Source organism: Anopheles stephensi, chromosome 3 (assembly GCF_013141755.1).
Source record: "Anopheles stephensi strain Indian chromosome 3, UCI_ANSTEP_V1.0, whole genome shotgun sequence".
In the NCBI taxonomy this organism is placed as follows: Eukaryota; Metazoa; Arthropoda; class Insecta; order Diptera; family Culicidae; genus Anopheles; species Anopheles stephensi.
The window spans coordinates 29,469,561-29,489,273 of record NC_050203.1 but is presented as its reverse complement, the minus strand read 5'-3'; the positions used below and the strand labels follow the sequence as shown (position 1 = coordinate 29,489,273).

The window sequence follows — 19,713 nt, the reverse complement described above, 5'->3', positions numbered from 1 at the left end:
AGCTCAAGGGACGTTCTTTGGCTCGGTCGACCGACCAAGATTCATTGGCAGCTTTAGCGTACGCAAAGAACGCGCAAGATTCCATAAAGCCGGTCGATCGATCACGGTTTGGAGAACGGACGTCCAATCATCAAGGAAAACTTGTCGCCTTACTTTTACTTTTCTTTCCGTGTTCTTTCCATTTTTTTCTTTCAAGCGAGAGAACCGTGCTCCTCGCAGACAACCAGGGCCCGTCATGTTATGTGGTTGACATTTTCTCAGTTAGTGAATTTCAGTAGTTCGTGTACTCGCGCGCGCGGAGATGGGTGTAACTATTTTGAGATTATGCGGACGCACCTTCTGGCTTAAATTTTTGGATGAAGGACACGTACGGGTACGCAAATCCCGCCCGTTAATCCACGTCCGGTCCTCCACAAGAACGACTAGAACGATCCTTCATCATCTGGGCAGAGCTCTACGAGAATGTAGGTCAATGGGGCTGTGGAACAGTTTATGGGGTTTTACTACTCTATCTGTCCGACTGTACTTTGTGATTTACGGGTATTTTAAAGGTTGTTCAGGGCATCAAACTAGAGGCGCAGCGGATTATGGGGTTCCATTTCCTCCGGTGCAGGTGACGGTCACACACTTGGTAAATCGTTTTCTTTAAATGGGATTTAGGAAAATTTATTGAATTAGTGCCCGGATTAGTGGCAAGAGCCAAGCCACGGTGTCTGTGCGTGGTGGATTGCTCCAACATTCTGGGATACGATGTAATAGGTGGGCCTTCGTTGCGTAACTGGCCGGTCATAACTGGAAGGGACGGTGTAAATCGATGTCTAGTTCTGCAGAAAAAGTAGGCAAAAATGGCTCAATTTTGTTTAAGTCATTTACATCTTTTTGTACAGTATTCATAGAATACGACCTTGCCAAAGGCAGTTGCTTTCCTGCTTCCGATGTGGGTCAAGGACTTCGAATAGCTTTCATTTATTTCCTCTTTCAAGTGTGTATGTGTGTGTGTATAAAAAGAAGTATTTTTAGAAGCACTGTTTCGCCCACTGGCCTTCTGTTTGACCCCGCCCAGGGGATTAAGCATTTTAGTAGTATAATTTTAGATCTTTCAATACCCAAGAGCAATTTTTCTTCTCAAAAAATGAGATTTTTAGACGACAATAACCATCAATCTTGTAGAAAGCTAGATCGTAGTATGAGCATACTAAGCAGCTGTTAGGGAGCTTTCGCAAGGCCTCAAGAGGTATCTTCCAGAACGCCGGTTGTGAGATCCTGAGAGCCTATATCATTTAAGAGGGCCTCCGAACTCCAAGGGCCCCAAGAGGTATCTTCCTGTACGCTGGCTATGAGGTTCTGGGAGCCTCGAGTATTTATAGAGCCTCCGAACTCCATGGAAAGGCTTGTATAATATATCCACTTGGCCTCTGACTCTGAAGGTCCCGTACGTAGGGCTGACTTCTTTACTACGGGGAAAATTAAGTCACAGGAAGCCAGAAATGGCTGGCCGAGACCTCTCGAGGTTGTAGTGCCAAGCAAGGAAGGAAAGAAGGCCTCTGACTTGGGCTCAATCAACAGATTTGACGTATTTGAAGCCTCCAAAGGGTTTCATCCTCCACTGATCTTGGAGACAGTATTTTCTTTCGGATAGCAAATCAAACTTACCTCTCTCTTCATCAAAGCAGGAAACCCCGAAGTGGAAAACACCAAAAAGGAGAAAATTTCTTTCATTTTAAATTTACTAGAGTACCCCTCGTCGATATGATTGAAATACACACCCTCGCCAAGTACATGTATAAAATACTTTCTTTCCTGTATTTCTATTCATTTTTTCTCACTCACTCACTCTCTCTCCAGTACACCAGTATTATCAACTAAGCGCCACCATGCGTGACGCTCGCTATTTCGCGACATAAAACCGATCTTAAAATTAGACAAATAATACACGTTACGCTCCTCGAAACTACACGTACACATTAAATGTCTAGCTCAAGCGCGGCACCACACGGCAGAAAACTGCGCACGGGCATTCCTATCGGCGCTTGCCATGCGTGGCTTTCGTGGCTGGAGTTGGATCACTGGGTATCTCGTAGTTATTGCATTGATTACGCTTAGCTCTCGTATTGTTTTCTTTCTTACTTCTGTTTGCTGCCTGTCTGTTGCCTGCTTAACGTTATTTATAAACCCCGGTGGGGGAACATTTTAACCAAAATAATAGCTGATGATTACAAATTATAATAACAGAACGAACTTCATCGTAGGATAAAGGGGGTAAGGATGTTGGGGAAAGGAATAGGAAGAGGGATGGAGGGTGGGGGGAGGGAGGGACACACGGGGTTGACATGTCTCCATAATTAACATAATTATTAAAGTACTTACAAGTATAAATCCGTTTTCCTACTGTCTGGCTATTTCGTTTTACGAGTGAAAAAATAAAACTCTGATCCACACGCAGCAGATCGAGTACTATGAATATTCTGGGCCGTCCCTTCGAGCATGTGATCCTCCCCCAAAAATGTGACTAGCATCAGCATTTTGGAGGTACCGCCTGCCGGGCACGTCCAGTTGTATGTTGCATTCTGCCCAGCGCCTGTTGTATGTATCTGTATCTGTCTATCTCTATGTATGCAAAATTGCGATAAGCAGCGACTTTAGAAAGGTTTTCTTAGGGTGGTGAAAGAATCAAGAAACAGTAATTAAGCAGAACGAACGAAAACACCACTGATTACTAATATACTCGTTACTCGAGACCATACTAAACTAACTGTCATAGCAGCCACTTTTAAACGTTAATGCCTTTACACTGCAAACAGCACGAAAAGTGTTTTGTTTTTCTCCGCGCGACCCTAAACCGTGAACGAACGTGATCCACGAACGATGCGACGAACGATGATAACCGCCATCGAATTGGCTCACTTCCCGTACCGGATACCAGCACGGAATAGACATCCTTGTTCAGTGTTGTAACGGGTGGAACTAACTGTATGCCAGCTGGTTACGTTTTCGCAACAAAGATCTTCGCCTACCCGTCCTATCGTGCAGTGTAACTTCGTACACGGAAAGTAACCCGGCACGCCGGCTGGTAGTAATTATTATTGGCAGGTTGTTTCCCCAGCATGAAATCGCTCGGGTGTAGTGTAGTTGCCCTTCCACCCGCTAATGAGCAGCAGTTGATAGTAACGAAACCTCATCAAACCCCATTGCTTCCTTTTACCGGGCGAACCGCCACGATCATCCATCAAAATGAGGGCTCTACCTGTCATAGCCGCAGTGTTGTGGGGCTAGCATGAAAGCATGCAAATTGTGCATACGGTAGTCGTCCGCAATAAGACCTAAACCGCTCGAAATAATCCGTAGCTTAGCCTGGCCCTTCCAAAACATCGGCGGAACATTAAACAAGATCCATTGTTCCAAATGCTTAAGCAGCAGTAGCAGCACCACCACTAGACAGTGGAATATCGAAGACCCGGCTCTATCCGGCCATTTTTCTTCCGTGCCAATCCACGTCGATCGCTCGGTGGTGAAATGCGGTCGTTAATCTTTATGCTCACCTGCTACTAACAACGATTGCTTAGTGTGCTTTACAATGGGGGGAGGGGTACCCTAAAGAAAAAACCCATCGGCCGAAACCATCCGCACAGCGAGTTGATAATTTCACTTCCTCAGTCTACGGCCGCTACGGTGAGCTAGCTAGGTTTGGGGAGGTTTGGGCTCACCATTTGCTGTACGTCTGTGGAGGTACATTTTCCACACCATCGAATGCGGAGCAATGAAAATTCGAAAAGCTAACGAACCGTTGTCGTACTGCTGTTCGGACGAGTCTAGCGGGAAGCTAATGCGCTCGTGGACCGGAAATTAAGTCTACCGAGACCGAGGTGGTGCACAAAATTGGGAGAAGTGTAGAAAAAAAACAAGACTAGTACAACGGCACCGACAAAAACCCTCCAAGCATTTGTATCACATTACCCGGTTACCACATCTCGGGGTAAGTGCAATTTATCAAACTTGCGGAGAGAAAACCGAATCCATTTAGGAATTGGGAAGTAATTGTGTCTGCAGGTGGCGCGTTTTTTCCCCCCCCCCGGTGATCGTGGCGCAGCTAATGTCCGCCATCAGGTCATGCTTTCATTTCGGTTAATACCATCTATTTCCCTGCATCGACACCTAGTTCGGGATACGCTGGTGGATAATCCCGTACGCTTAATTTGACACAGGTGAGTGCGTGGTTGGCAGCGGCAAGTGTCACTCAATCCAATATGGTGGTGGTGGTGGTGGTTGCGGTATCCACGAGAGCACTCCACAACGATCGTGTGTGAAAGCACGCCACGATAACCCAAGTGTGAGTGTGTGATGAGGTTTAAAAAATCGTGAAACTAAAACTTTATCCACACCATGCGCGGTTTACCTGCTTGCCCTACCGAAAACAAAGTAGGTCAAGGTCCACGAACTACCATTTTGTAGTTCTTGTTTGCTGATTGACAACACGAAAAAAACGGCATTCGATAACCAAAAACGGCCAGCACAGCAACGCGGCCGAGAGCGTGAGAATTCAACCAGGCGGTATAGTCACTGGAGCAGAACTTGACCTATCCAACCAGATGGACAGGGACCGGATTTGCCCGTTCGGCATCCGTTCGTAACCCGTTTCGGGGCAGATTTCGCTTGCGTTCGTTCGTTCGGTTTAACTGGTCGCGGGTGTTCCTTTTCCAAACTTTGTTTCTTCTCTCTTCAATGCGAAAATCGGGGCAAAACTGCTAAAACTACTATCTCTTAGTATATACTACCTTTTAGGAGCGATCCCTAAGCGTTTCTATTCTTATCCTAAGCTGCTAAGTCTCTTATCCGACGGACTATTAATTCACATTTGATCGCATTCGATCGGGACATGTAAAACATTCGCTGCTCGATCGCACCACTAAAACGAAACCTTAAGCTCTACAGCGCTTACAAAACAACAACATGGAGCCGAACCGAAAACAAAACTAATCAAAGAACGATAACTTACTAACGCGAACACAAAATACGGCGAATAAATAAAACCTCTCGACAAGCATTCCGAACCTGCTACTACCCTTCTGGGCAGCGCGGTGACGTGAGCAGCAAGGTCGCGTAGACATTTGACGTTCTCGTCTCGCTACTGATCGTCGCTCGGTGCGCGCACCGAGTAAACAAAATGTCTCGTGCGGCTTAGGGATGCGGGATCGGGCGAGATCATTAGGCGAGTCTCGGGCTAAGCAGCAACAGCAAAGTGAAGGTTCTGATGACGCATAGCTTAAATAAGGGAGGGTTAGCTTAAGCCGCAGCAGCACACGCGATCCTTAAAATAAGTTCAATGAAATCTTTCGCGCGCGCGAGGGCTTGGTCGGGCGTGAAACGCGATCGCAATGTGAGCAATTTGAGGGGTAAACGATCGACCACCAACACTACTGGTGGCGTACGCTGTACCGAGCGGTCGTGGGAAGCTGTGGCCCGTCGTCGAATCGTGAGATGAAAAAGTCCCACCCCCCCCGTCAAGAGCGTCTGGGGTTGTGGGACTTTTTGCAAATTAAAAAAAAAAGGAGCGCACTGCGGCTGTACAAACACAGTGGTATACTCCGTGTGTTTCGGTCGTCAGATTGTCTGCGCACGTTTCTGCCCGACGCTCGGCCGATACAGCTCACGAGCCGTCTGACAGCTCCACGTACGCATTTGTGTACGCGCCCCAGCTCTCTCGCTCAGCGCTCGTTGACTCTCGTTCCCTGCTCGCTCGCTGGGAGCTTGCGCAATACCATCGCTCATGTTTCGCATCGTGGCGCTGAACTTGCTGCCAACTGTGAGCAGTGAACGAGAGAGCGGGAGCGAGCGAACGAGCGAACGAGAGCTGGCGTGCGAATGCAATCCTACCGATGCTGGTGCTAATCTAGGCCACCAGCTGGTTGTAAGTGAAAGTGATTCGAACGAAGCCCTCGCACACAGATGGGGGTTGTTGTTCTGGACCCTACGCACCTCGCCTGCTGACGCTTAGAATGGATGGGCTGGGATGCAAAGCTGCCGCCGAAATGTCACACTGAAACTCTCTAATCCTAACAAGTGATGCTGATCACACAGTACTCCCGCCAGAGATACCTAACCGAAACGATGAACCAATGTGTGTGAAGATTGACGATATTGGTGGAAGATGAATCAGAATACTGCACTGCAAGGAAGGCGGCTTGCGATCACGCCAACACCCCACCTTAAGCCGGTGGCACAATCTGTCCGATGCGGCGAGTACGCGTACCGAAACCCTTGCTGCCATCCGGTCCGATCGGAGTGCGAACGACCGCTTCACTGGCGGACGTCGGTAGGGGCGTGTTGCCCGCATGATTGCAAAGGATGCTGCCAGCACGCGATCGTGGTCCAGAACATTCCGATCCGATCGAGATGCGTCGATCGTACCCGGAATCGGTCGAGATCTTGCGGCCATTGTAGTACTGATCCGAACCGTTCGACAGCTTGCGCAGTGGATCGAATCCACCGGACGAGTACTTACGGGGCGAGATGTTGGGGCTTCCGTCCGTGTGGTAGCCCGTGATCGAACCAGACGAAAACTTGCGATCGTACCCGCCGGTCGAGTCCATCGAGATGCGACGCTGCAGAAGATGGGGCTGCTGCTGTTGCTGCATAAGTTCCGGCGAGTTGGCGTACTTACGATCGTAGTTCGAACCGACCGAATACTTGCGAGGAGCCGAGTGTACCGGCGTACCGGTGTGGTCCGCCGAGCACTGGGACATACGGCGATACATCAGATCGGTAGAGCACTGCGAGATGCGACGCGCATTGCACGAGCAAAAGTCCGAACAGTTCGACGAGCGTCGGGACGATGGCACTTCCGAGCAGGCGGACGTCCGCCGCGACATGCCTTCCGCGGGCACCGACGAGCAAGCGGACGTACGGCGCGACATTTCACCGCAGCTCGAGTAACCTTCCGAGCAGCTGGAGAACTTGCGCGATGCGTCCGATCCGAGGGAGTAAGCGCTGGACCGGCGCTGCTGCTGCTGAGCCGGCTGTGGCTGATAGCACTCGTACGTCTCGTTGCCGAACGAGTACTTGCGTGGCTGGGGCGAGTGAGGCACCATGTACGGCATCGGGGGCGATTGCTGCTGGTGCAGTGGATCCTGCTGGAGTGGACCCTGCATCGGTTGGCTCATCATCGGCAGCATCTGATGGTGATGGTGATGGTGGTGGTGCGGCGGAACTTGCGCCTGCTGATAGATCGTACCGACCATCATGTCCGACTTGGGATAGAAGCCCGATCCGCGGCGCATCCGGAAGCGATCGAACCCTTCGCCACCGCGGCTTCGCTCAATGTCGTGTCCAGCGGCGACCTTGTAGCTCTCGACGAACTTCGTCACGTTGGTGGCCTTCTTGCCCGTCTTCTTTTTCGGTGCCACCAGCTCCAGCACAACGAACTCCGTCATGGCCTGGGCACGGCGGGCCGATGCCGACTCGGTGAACTCCACCAGCGCACATTCGTTCTGCTGCAGCTCGGGATGCTTGTTGATGAACTGGCGCACATCGGCCGGGATTGGGCCACCCGGCCGGAGCACACGGATCAGCGAAATTTCACCACACTTCGAGAACAGCTCGGACACCTTCTCCACGGTGTACTTGTCGTATGGCAGTCCGGTAGCGACAACGGTGCGCGAAGGCGTCGTTTCGTCGTGCTCGGGCAGCGGATCCAAACGACGGATCTTTGTGCCCAGGTCGTTCACCTCGATTTTTACACTCTTGCGCTTGATCGCGTACCCAACCACGCGCCAATCCTTCGTCAGCTGCCGGACACGCTTGAAGCTAGACACGAGCTTCAAACTAACGAAGCCTTCCTTGTTGCGACGCACGTGCTTCAGCAGGAACGCATCCTTCAGGATGTTATCGTTGGAGAAGTAGAACTCCACCTGCTCAATGATCCGCTCGCACATCTCATCGTCCGGGATCTCGAACGCACCACCATCCTCCGGGTCTTCCTGTGTGCCAGCTTCATTCGTACCTTCACCCGAGGACTTCTTCATGATTTCGCACCCAGAATCCTTCGCCGCATCATCCGACGAACCGGCACCGGCATCCTCAGAGTTCTGTCGGAGCTGCTGCTGATGTTGTGGCAGCTCGCTGGAACTCCGCCGATCGTACGACAGCGAAACATCGCTATCGATCGAGCTGATCGATTCCTTCGTGTCGGAGTGCTTCATATTGCGCTCCTGATCATCCTGATCGCGCATAAACATCTCATCCTCATCATCGATATCTTCATCCTCATCGTCCTCGTCCTCGTCTTCCTGCTCATCGTCATCGTAGATACCGTAATCGTGCACCTCCTCTCCACCATGGTGATGATGGTGACGGTGGAAATGTTGCTGAGGACTGCTGCTTCCCGGCTCGTCCGACGCCAGCTGTTCATCGACCAGCGGTTCCTCGCGCATCAGCTCCTGATGCTGCAAGAACGTATGATTGTCCGTCATCAGCGGTGACAGTGTGTCGGGTTCTTCTTCCGCTTCGACCGCCTCCTTGGCAGCACCTTCCAGCTCGACTGGCTGTTCACTCGGCAAGCTCGGTTTCGCTTCTACCGGGGCAACAGTTTCCGTCGCTGGCAGTGACTCCGGTACGGAACTTTCACTTTCCTGCTGCTCAGTGGCGTCAGTCATCGTCGCTGTTTCGATCATCGTTCTCACCGCCGGTGTGGTCTCCGGCGGAGTCGTCTGTTCGCCGCTGGTGGGACCGTGGTCGTCACTCTTGGCGACGACAGTTTGCGTTGCCATTTCCGTTGCCGTGGCTGTGCTTGGTGGCACTAGATTCGTTGCTTCACTGGACGTTGCCGTCGTCGGCGTCGTCGTCGTCTTTGTGTCGGCCATACTGGTTAGAGTTTCGGCGCCCGGTACTGCTTTCTTTCTTGTCCACTAATATGGCTAATATGGCTTCCTCTTGTACGTTTTCCAGAGGCGAGTTTTGTCACCGTAACTTTACTTTCGTAAGGGTTTTAGCAAAAAGGTTCGACGGAAGGCACTGTTTGCTGCTGTTGCTTTAGCTCGTTCGTCGATCGATGTTGGCGCACTTGGTGCGAGTCACCTGTTCCGATTGCTGCTAATCCAGTCTTTTTGTGGGGGGAAAAGGTCCGATGAAGGTTGGGAGTGAGTTCAGTTCCGTTCGACGGTGACTCACCTACTATTTACAGTAAATTTACAAACGCGCACACCGCGACATAGATTGTACAATTTGTTTGTTTGTAACACAGCCTGCTTTACAGCTATCACCTCCTCAGTCTGTTGATTGCTTCGACAGAGGAATTCCGAATCCAGCAGATCTCCTCTAGCAAAGTTGTATACTCTTATTGTTTACTGAAGGTGCGCTTCGTGGGGACTTGTTTCCCTGCAACCGAATGGACCGTAATGTGCAACCAAACCAATAGTAGCTCAGCTAATCCCACTAGCAAGTCCTCGTGGATCGTACACACGATCGCACCGATTTCTGAGCTTCTGTGTTTGCAAATTTTCGTACGCAAATGGTTGTTGTAGGCTGCTGTGTCGTCGTGTCCTTCCTGCCGCAACACTCACTCGGCTAATGTGTATGTGGCGTAAATTTCTCTTCAGCTCAGTCTCAGACACACACTCGTACTCACTGCAAACCCCGGCTACGCTACGGTTTCGTTCCCTTTCACTGCTGCGCCAAGATTTCGTGGCGTGAGCTACAGCGGCGTTAGAGCTTTCTGTCGAGGCACCTCTTTCACTGAACGGTTCGTTTCCACCGGAATTCAAGTACTTTCACAATTGCCGCAGCACACTCACTGGCTTGCCCTGCGTGCATGCACGTTCGACACGATCGACACGACAAGTCCACGGTTTAGGGTGCTCACACGGTGGTAGTTGCCTCGGTGAAGAGCGATAAGCATTAAGCAAAGGGCAAGAGCGATTAGCGTACTGTATCTTTTTCCTCCGCACTGCAGAAAGAAAATCTACGGTCGCTACGGTTCGTGGTTGCGCGAAATCTCGATGGAAAACGGATGGTTGTCTTCCTTCAGACCGGGTTTGTGGGAAACTTTAGGCACACTTCCACTTGCTAGAAACGCACTAGTCAACTTCTTTTGGACGACTCGTGTGTTTGCTTCAAAGAATTTTAGACCTGATTCCGAATGTTCTGATATCACTGAGGATCGCGAGTTCAAGGGTCGAGGATAAGCAATCGTTTCCACTTGGATGCTCAGCTACTGCCACCTTCAGTGCCACCGTTTTGTTGGCAGTGTTTCCTGAAGGACCTAGCTTTCTCCGTACCACACCGTGTTTCGAGGGCTACTCCTCTAGTCTGGCTTCCACACAAAGCACGCTGGTTGTGTTCCAAATGTTCATTCACGGTGGCTTACGGTATGTCCGAATCGCGTGTTTTTTTCTCTCTTGTCTTCTCTACTGGCTCCAACAATCAACACCTGATCGCGGCACAAGCACTCGGTAGTCCGGTTCGTCCGTATACTGCACACTCTACACTGCTAGTGCACACAACTCCGTGACACACGCAAACTCGTGACTGGACACTCGGTCGCCTCAGCTGTTGCTGCTGCTGTAGCTGCTGCTGCTTTCGCACACAAACTCCACTGAATGCCACCGATTCGTTGCTCCATCAATTTGGGCTGCTAGCGCAATGTCACACCGTCCACAGCTGCTGCACGTGGGGCTCTAAGGGCCACGGTGTGTTCCAACTTTACGCACACCGAACACAAACACACGCACGCACATTCATCGGGGATCGTTGGGGAGGGATAGAGAGCGAGAAAGAGATAGGCTCGGGTTCCACTTTTTCCTTCCCAAATGCACCCTAGCTGGTTGGCGGGTTTCGGTTTCGAGATACGGCACTACTGTCTCCCACGTGCACACAACATACACACACGCACATACAGACACCCACTAAAGCGGCACGGTTCACGGGGGTAGGTCGTTGCAGAGGCCGGATTTGAGTTGCACGGAGAAGGGTGGTTGTCCCTGTTGTTTGCCGTTCGTCGTCTTCGGAAATAGGTGTTGCTACGACAAGTGTTGTTGAAAGACTGAAATACAGCTACGACTTGACGCCGGTTTTATATCGTCTCTCCTGCTCGCTGCCTCCCCTGCACCGCGCCCTACGCCCCGGCGATGCTCCGCAAGGGGTAAAGCCATTTTAATGCGTGCGCTCGCGGTTCGGCCCGCTCGGTTCGGGCCGCACTTCCGTTCCGATGTCGGTGCTCGGAACTTGAATTCGTGCCCGGTTCGGCTTCGGTTCCGTTCACTGTTCCTCTCTCGGTCGGAGAGTGTGACCGTGGTTTGGCCCCACAGGAACCGATGCACCGACTGCTCCCGCATTCGTTGGTGTGTGTGTGTGCGTTTCTGTTGATCGATTCGCGCTGATCAAGTTGCGTTTCTTTTACTGCTGCGATGCATTTCACCCCCGCGCGGTGTAAGGGGGCTGGTTTTTCGACGTGGGGTGGTAGCAAAAACCTCCACATACTCTTACTGGCTTCCCCATGCCATACCGCGGACGAAAGGGATTGATTTGTGATTTGGTTTTATTTATCGTTTTTCTTCTGCTATCTCTGTCTCACGAGCGAACGACATAAACGCATTACGCACCGCGCGGGTCGGAAGAAGTCCGGCCGATTGTTGCTTACCTCCAAGCAGGGTTGGCCTGGGTTGGGGGGTTGCTTGCGGTGGGCTGTCATTAAGCGGTGATTTCCGTTCTGGCACCGGCTTTGCAAAAAAAAAAAAAAACTGAAGCACATATCACGGCTGGGATAAGGCCTGCCGATATTGCATCGTTGAGTAAGAGCAAGTGCTCGCTCACCTTCAATTACCAGTGCTCTGGTTCTTTTTGTTCTATATTTATAGATTAAGTGTATAAGCTTTTAGGGGATTTATGGCTATTTATAAGTATGGTAATTTACCATCATTTCTTGAGCACTTATAATTTATGTAAAAGAGAGTCCAATTTTGTTACTAAGAAAAGCTAAAAATTGTAAAAATTCTTTTAAATATTTTACATACATTTTTGAAAGGTGAACAACTTTTGTAAATTTGTTTTGCGACGAGTTTTAATCGAAAAAAATATTATTAAATTCCAAAGTACAAAAGAATAATTTAAATACATGAACGTAACATAAGAATCGACAAAAGTACATAACGCAACAATGTCACGGGTTGAATGATTCCTTGTAAAATAAATAGCCTGTCGTAAGCATTACTTACGAAATAATCACATACCTGGTTCTGGCGATACTTACCGGACCGTTTGTTGCCAAACCGTTGGTTGGGCCGATTTTTGTTCACGCAACCGAAATCGTTACATCCAGACGCTTCCATGTTCCTGTTAACGAACCGAACCACGGCACCCAGCCCGAAACCGAAGGCTTAATCCAATAAGTGGAGAACAAGGCTCACTTGTTTGCAGGTCAAACTGTAGCGGCTCTGTGCTAACCAGCATGTGTCCTTTATGCACACTAGCACACTAGCTCACTAGCGGATATGGTACGGTTATGTGATGAGAGTCGTTGAACAACAAATGACCCAGGTCCCATATAACACGCGATGTAAAAGCATTACAAGCTGATGAATTCATGAAAAGAATTTTGTAAGCAACATGTTACTTTCAGACGCTATTCTTCTTACTACAGAAATAAACTCCAATATTCCTCAAGGATTAGCCAGGATCGTCAAGTCATCTTATGAGAAATCTGATGTTGTATGGACAATGTTTTATACCTAATATCGCTATGGCATAATGGCATCAAATAATTGCTTGCAATTTGGGAATTTCCACTAGAAAAAACATCTCGAAATCATCAATCTCAAAAAAAAATCAAGACGGAGAATCGTTAGAGAACTTGCAGAGCTGAATTGTAAAGTCCCTTTATTACAGAATTGCTTGTTTTAAGAACCAAGAACAAAGTAAAGCAGTTTTGTTGCGATGGTATTTCTAATAGAGGCAGAGCTTCACCTGATATGGATATACTTGAGTAGGTCCTTGAGTAGGTACTTGGGGCGGCCCGGTGGTAGATGCGACAGTGGCGCCGGTCTTCACACGGCAGGACCTCAAATCTCTAATAGGCCTTTTCCCCATCGTGCGGACTAACTATCCAGCTATGCTGTAACAATAAGTCTAGGAAGCCAAAAATGGCAGACATTAGCGAAGAGATCGTAAGTCCAAGAAAGAAGAAGAAGGATTGAGTGAAAAATGAATTTTTTTTTTAAAGAATTGTGGTCCGATAGCTGTCCAAAATCTTGAAGCACAAAGCTACAGAACATCTCATGTGAACATGTGAAGACTCTGAAGTCTATTAGAATACGCATATGGCAGTTGATACTAGAAGACTACATAAGAACATCATAAGCCAGCCACTTCTTAAGAATGTTTATCATAAAAATATGGGACATATGGAGAAATGTTTTGTTTGAAAACACTTGTCAAATAGAAACCTCACTGGGCGCATTACCTAAAATTCAAAATCGTTAAATCCGGACTGCAGCAACTCTTTCCAGAGCTGCTTACCCATATATGCACCATATTTGTAGTTTATGGCATATTAACACCTCGTTGTGAATTGTGCTCTGCTATGATTTGGAGCTACCCTTTACAGCTTGTGCCCAATTTGGGGCTTCTCGTGTTTTAGTGTTTATTCCTCTGCTACGGATTAAGCTGTTTCTCTGATTGAAGCACACTTTTAGCCCACCTTCTCGTTTTTGGGATGGATAATTTAGTTGTTTTCAATCCTAACATGCATCCTACGCGGTTGGCTAGTTAGTCACACAGCACGGACCTTGCCGGGCACAAGGGCTTCGCATCGACTTTGAATGCTACTGGAACCCGGAGATCGCCCCATAGCACGAGAGTTCAAGAGTACGGCGCGCGAGAGAGGGCCCAGTCAAGGTGATCAGCTAGGCGTGGAAGAGATTATGTACATATGATTCCCGGTTTCCCCCCCCCCCCCATTCCGTCGGACCCATTCCCCGCCCTGCAAGGGATATGATCTTTTGTTTTGTTCCCCAGCGAAAAGCTGATAGGAGCTCTGGAGCTGTGATGTTGAAGTAAGGCGCCCTGCACACTGTTTCACTCCTTCGTTAGGGAAGCATTAAGCGGCGAGATCACCACAGAAACAGACAAAAGCCGACCAGAAAGAAAGACGGCGTAAGTAAATGCGAAGCTCTTAGTAAAGGGAAGTCGGGACCGGTTCGGGAATACATAGGGCACACCAGTGCAGGCTGCGTTGGGTGGTAATCAGTTTCGCCTTCAAAATCGAAGCCATGATGCAATGCTATTTCCGCACCAGTTCCCTTTTATGGCAACCGGTGCACCGTTCCCCGGCGCAACACGACGTTACCTACGGCAGCATAAGCCGGGTGAGCATCGAGCATAGCGTAACCGCGGGCGAGAACGTGGTGCAAGGTGCTGGAACGGAAACGAAAGCCCCAGTTTGCTGTTCTACCGTCGTTATGGTTTTGTAAGACCTGCCGACGAAGGAAAAACTCTTCCGCAACTGCTTCGTTGCGTTCTTACACTGCCATCTTCTAGTCGAACTTCCATTCCAAACCTCTTGTTATGGGTACAATGGTCGATTTCAAGGGTTGTGATTCAGGGTCAGATTCGCATCGGCTACAACTTTCCGTTCTTGATTAAAAGAGGAAAAGAAAACATAAACTCCTTTCTGTGCTATTTACCAGATCGCAAGCTCACATTCACCAACGAAAGTGTTGGAGGGTGTACCCGCAGCATAAATGCTTCTTCCGAGAGGGTGAAACGGTTGAAAATTTCAAGGTTAACTGCCTGCGCCGACCTTCACGACGGAAGAGAGATAGAGAAGGGATGTGCGGATGTTGCAGGAAGACACGGCCACGGACAGAAAGGAAGCTGACATTAATGGGATACATTAATACAGCTGTCGTGATTTCTTATCATCAGCCCAACGCAGCCCAGAGGTCTTAAAAAAAAAGGCACACGTTGGCCATGTGGAGAATAAATTATGTGTTAATAGCGTAGGGGTGTATTTGTGGTTGTAATGTAACGAGCGCAATTTAATGTATGACATTTTAAAGAAAAAAAAGACAGTAAAAGTGCAATAGACACGTCAAGAAAATAATTAAATTGATGAAACTACTGCAAAATAAAAAAAAAACACTTTATTGATTTCACGACAATGAAAATAATAAAAAATATATAATTATTTTGAAAACTGATGATTAATATCTTTACTTACCGGTTACTGATTAAAATAAAAATATTTATTTATTTATTTATATTTTAAGTTAGATTAAAATAAAAATAGTTTTAGTGAAAATAAAAATAAAATAGAATTCAAATAAATATGAAAAGATTGATAAAAGTTGATTGGAAACAGCATTTATACAAATAAGTAAAGTAAGTAAAGTAAAGTAAAAAAACAAGTATTTGAAATTTGTAATAGAAGTTAAAGAAACACATTTTAAAAGATGACCATTGGTTCGGGTTTAAAACATTTGAAATAATAACAAAAAAAAAACAAAAAAAGCAATAAACACAAAACAACAAAAACTGTTCATATTAGAGTAAACATGAGCAAAGGAAAAATTTAAAAAATATAAAAGCAAATAAAACAATCTAGAAAAAATAAAATGAATAAACAAATAAAAGTTTAATATTGGTAAGATAATAAAAATAATAGTTTCATAAAGTTTAGTAAAATAAAGAAATAAAAAGTGTTTTAAAATTTAAAAATGTTTAGTTTAAAAAGTTTCAAAAATGTGAAAAAGCTTGTAAAGAAAAACGTAAAAACTATAAAAAAAAGTAAATTTGTTAATCTATAACTTATAAAACTATTACTGATTAACAAAAAGAAAAAGAAGAAGTATTAGTAAAATATTGTCTCACAAAACCTAAACCAAATAAGCTTAATAACACACATTTGCTAAAACATGTGTACTTGGCGGTTCAGCGCACGCATCTTGCCTCGCTTTTCCTCCTCCACCGGGTTATGCAAATGATCTTGCTGATAGGACAGGAAGGAGCAGCAACAACAACAAAAAAGTAATATAAATAAAACATCGTTCAAAAAATGTAAACATTCGTCCAACGCGTCCGAGCCGGGCGGCTCTCAAACCCGATGTCATTGATCCTCATGGTCAGCGGTGGTGGCCAAATAAAATAAAAGCAACAACCAAACGCACAGAACATCAAGCGTGCGCACGATCACCCAGTGCGAGCTGGGTCCCAACCCAGGAGCATATCCCCAACCACCCCAACGGAGCATAGAGAGGGGGAGAGAGAGATAACGCTCGGAGTGAAAGAAAGGCCAATAGTATGACCCATCATGGCAACATGGAACTGTGCTGGGGATTTTTTTTTCTCCGTGTGTGTGTGTTTGATTATTTCCGAAAGATGAGTGTCTTCATCAGCAACAGCGTTCGAGCATTATGTGGAGGGCGTCCCATTCGGTCTCGATCCGTCGAACCGTCCCGAAGGGAAGGGTGCTTTTTGCCGTTTTGCCAATTGGCGAATGGGGGTCAGTAGTACTCTGTCTGTTTTTGGGGGATCCTCAAATTCGGACGTAAATCCACAGCCGAGGTCAAGGCAATTCAAACGGGCCTGTGTTAGGAGATTAAACACGCGATCGCGAGTAACGCTTGGTGTCTTTTACATTTATTTCGCTCGTCGTGTGACATCTGGACGCTAGTAATCCGCAGCTTAGTGCATCGGTACATGGGAATCCGTTCGAAAGGAATCATCTCCGGCAAAAAGGGGCCTTGAAGTGACAATCCGTCCGACCCCGGCTCACAGTGTTTGCATGTGAAGAATCCCGCCGCAGATCACCCAGAAAGCGAGTACAATGAGGTTTTGAAAGGGCCGCGTATAATGCTTGAGCCAACTCCACACAGAAGGCACACCGAATTGTCAGCATAAGATTTATGACGAATCGCGGGTTCTTTTAAACGAACCGATTGAAGCTGTGGTTTGAGAAGCGGTAGCTGGTGCTAGGAATAGTTGAAGAGATTTGCGATTTAGAAAGGTGTGTTTGGCTTAAACTGGTAGAGCTGTCCTCGGAAGGTCTTTTTTTTTCAACTTCGCGCTTAGCGCATGATATTGTTAGAAGGTCAATGATTTTTGGCGTGTCATTGAACAGCCGAGCGATCTGTGTTGCGCGATTGCGGATTTAATACGATTGCCGGTTTGGGAGAGGGGATGCTGGTTTTGATGGGGAGTTTTGGTGGTCTGTACTTTTTGTTGGGATTTTCCAACGGAAAGCATCATCCCAAATGAGTCGCGAATTTTGGCGAGTAAATATATGTTTCAAGGGTGAAAAGGAGTTCATTGGGTTTCGGTATGAAACTCACATATGTCCAGATTGGAGTTTCTCGTGGAATTCTTCTTCTTCGACCCTACTAACTTGAGCGAAACAGTAAAAGAATGAATTCTAAAAATACTAATTGCCTTGCCTAAAACTGTATCAAAACTATTAGAAGACCAGCTCACGAATCAGAACAAACCTCAGCTAATTAGAAAAGAATACAAGCGGACAGGTAAAGCAAGCCTCAAGAAATCAGAAACCCAAAACGAAATGTAATTAAACCCAACGATAAATTGCACATCGGAATCTCCGAAACGAAAACTCTTCCCCAGCTTTTCTCGCATCATGATCATCATCATCATCATCATAGCTGCTTCTTTCCTCTACGAATCAAACGTTCGCCTGCACTACATTGAACGCTGTCCAAAACTCACCTCGCGCTTGTCTAACGTGAAACGCTAGCCGGTGGAAAAGAAAACAGAAACCCACCACTACACCACCCGGTGCAGTTGATCGCCCACTTGGTCGGCGATGCATGACCACAAAGTATATAGGGATAGGCCAAACCTTCGAGCCGGCGATACCAGCCCGGTATCGGCAAAACCATGTGGTTTGCGTGAATTTGCCAGTTTCTTGCTGGCTCGCAAAACGTGGCTTAATTGCTTTTCTTTGGTGCTCCCGGGTGCTCTCAGGCGCAGAGCCACCGACCGGTGGTGCAACGGCGATCGTTCGGCTGTGCGATGGAAGAAGAAATTGGACTTTGCCGCACCGTGCAGCCAGCATGTTCAGCGTTTTGTCCACGGACGAGCGGGTTCGGGTTCATTCTCCGTCCGTTATCGTCATCCACTCTGCCGGGCAAAACCTTGAACCGATGCCCGGTTATCCCGGCGAACCCGTTGGCCACTGTTCTCACATTACCCCACACGACGTGTATCGCTGGCTGCTACTACTGCCAACTCGGAGGCGATTATTTTACCCACCAATGATGTCAACCGGCGCTGCTTCTGATCATAACTTCATGAGGGTTGATACTTGATCCCTTCGGCAGGGGAGAAGTTCGCGTCTGGATTCGCTTGGATGCTATGACTTGGAGTCTGACGTGTAGTGCAGGCAGACCTTCGAATTTTGAGTTCCAAGTTCAAAGCAGATCTTAAACTGTCATGATCTTGAGCGGGTGTTACAAGCGAGTCAACAAAAGCGAGTCAGTAGGTCTGACACGGGGTTACGGTGGGCCAAGTCACCTCCGCCCAAGCGGAGGTTGGTCCCGGCTCACATGCAAATAAGGGAAGGTGATATGTGATCTTACGGTGCTGGACGGGTGTGAGGCACCCACTCGAGACACGGGATGTCAGAAGCGTGCTATTCACGAGACCTCGCCCGCTCGCTTGGGTAATTGAGTTGTGCAGTGTTTGATTTCTTGGCCACGATAAGACGAGCCGCAACGTTTCGTCGCTCCGGTCACCATTTTTGGGATGATTCGACGGTGGATAATTGAATGCTGGGGGTATGCGCTGTTGAGCTGTTGATGGATCAAGATGGGCAGACCATTTGTTGGCAGTTGTTTGTAGTATTTAATTGAGAAGTAACTCTTGTTTCTCTAGTACAATGTGCATTGAACTGAAAGATTTTTGGTCTCATAGATTTTTTCATCTTTCCATTCAATTTCGAGGACGAATTCTAGAAGTATTCTCAGTTTTTCAGACGTCTACACTATTATTGCATCTAAATTTTGGCCACTCGCTGGAAATGCTAGTGTTGTCACATGACTGTCGAGCGTCTCTTCCAAAAGCGACTTATTGAAACGAGGGAAATTCCTCGTTTTCGTTGCTTTAAACTCGATCATGACTCATTTTATAGCGTAAAATTTGCTCCACTTTGTCCAACTCGTAATCAAGGCCGTATTTTCCTTATTTCCCTAAAGAAAGACCTGATACAATATTGTTGCTTATATGATTTTGCCTGCACAAAAGCATTTTATTGCCGCTAAACCTCCATTAGCTGGATGAAGCAGCAGTGCGCCGCCAATTAAGCGGATGTAGTATTATTGCAATAATGTCGCCCGTGTCCGTGGTGCATTTCCCACAATAAAACAGACGACCATGACCAAGACATTTTGCACCGTCAGTACGGTGGCAATGAGATTTGCATACGAGCCGAGATTTCGTTTTATTGCACCCGACGCGAACCCGCCCGTTCCAACGCGCGTCCGAAAAGGCCAGACGCCGCGCAATTTTGCCCGCGGGGACAGTCGTCGCGTTTTCTAGCAGATGATCAAAGTCATGCGATGGTATTGGGCTAGAGGAAGCTTCATCCTCGGCGCGTATTGTTATCACCCGAAGGAAGAGAGTGATCATTTCCGATCAATTTTTGCACCCCTTCAAGCTCGTCCGATCTTTCGAGGGCCAACGAGTTCGGTGTGCGTGCTGTGGGCTGGTAGCGAAAGG

The 19,713-nt window shown here is 47.7% G+C and overlaps 1 protein-coding gene across 1 annotated transcript; it reads right to left on the bottom strand.

Annotated features, from left to right (window-relative positions):
- Positions 1-1,776: 1,776 nt before the first annotated feature.
- On the bottom strand, positions 1,777-11,088 carry LOC118509385. Its single transcript, XM_036049929.1, has one exon. It carries the CDS (start codon positions 8,853-8,855, stop codon positions 6,204-6,206), a length of 2,652 nt encoding a protein of 883 aa, XP_035905822.1. The 5' UTR covers positions 8,856-11,088; the 3' UTR covers positions 1,777-6,203.
- Between the last annotated feature and the right edge of the window lie 8,625 nt (positions 11,089-19,713).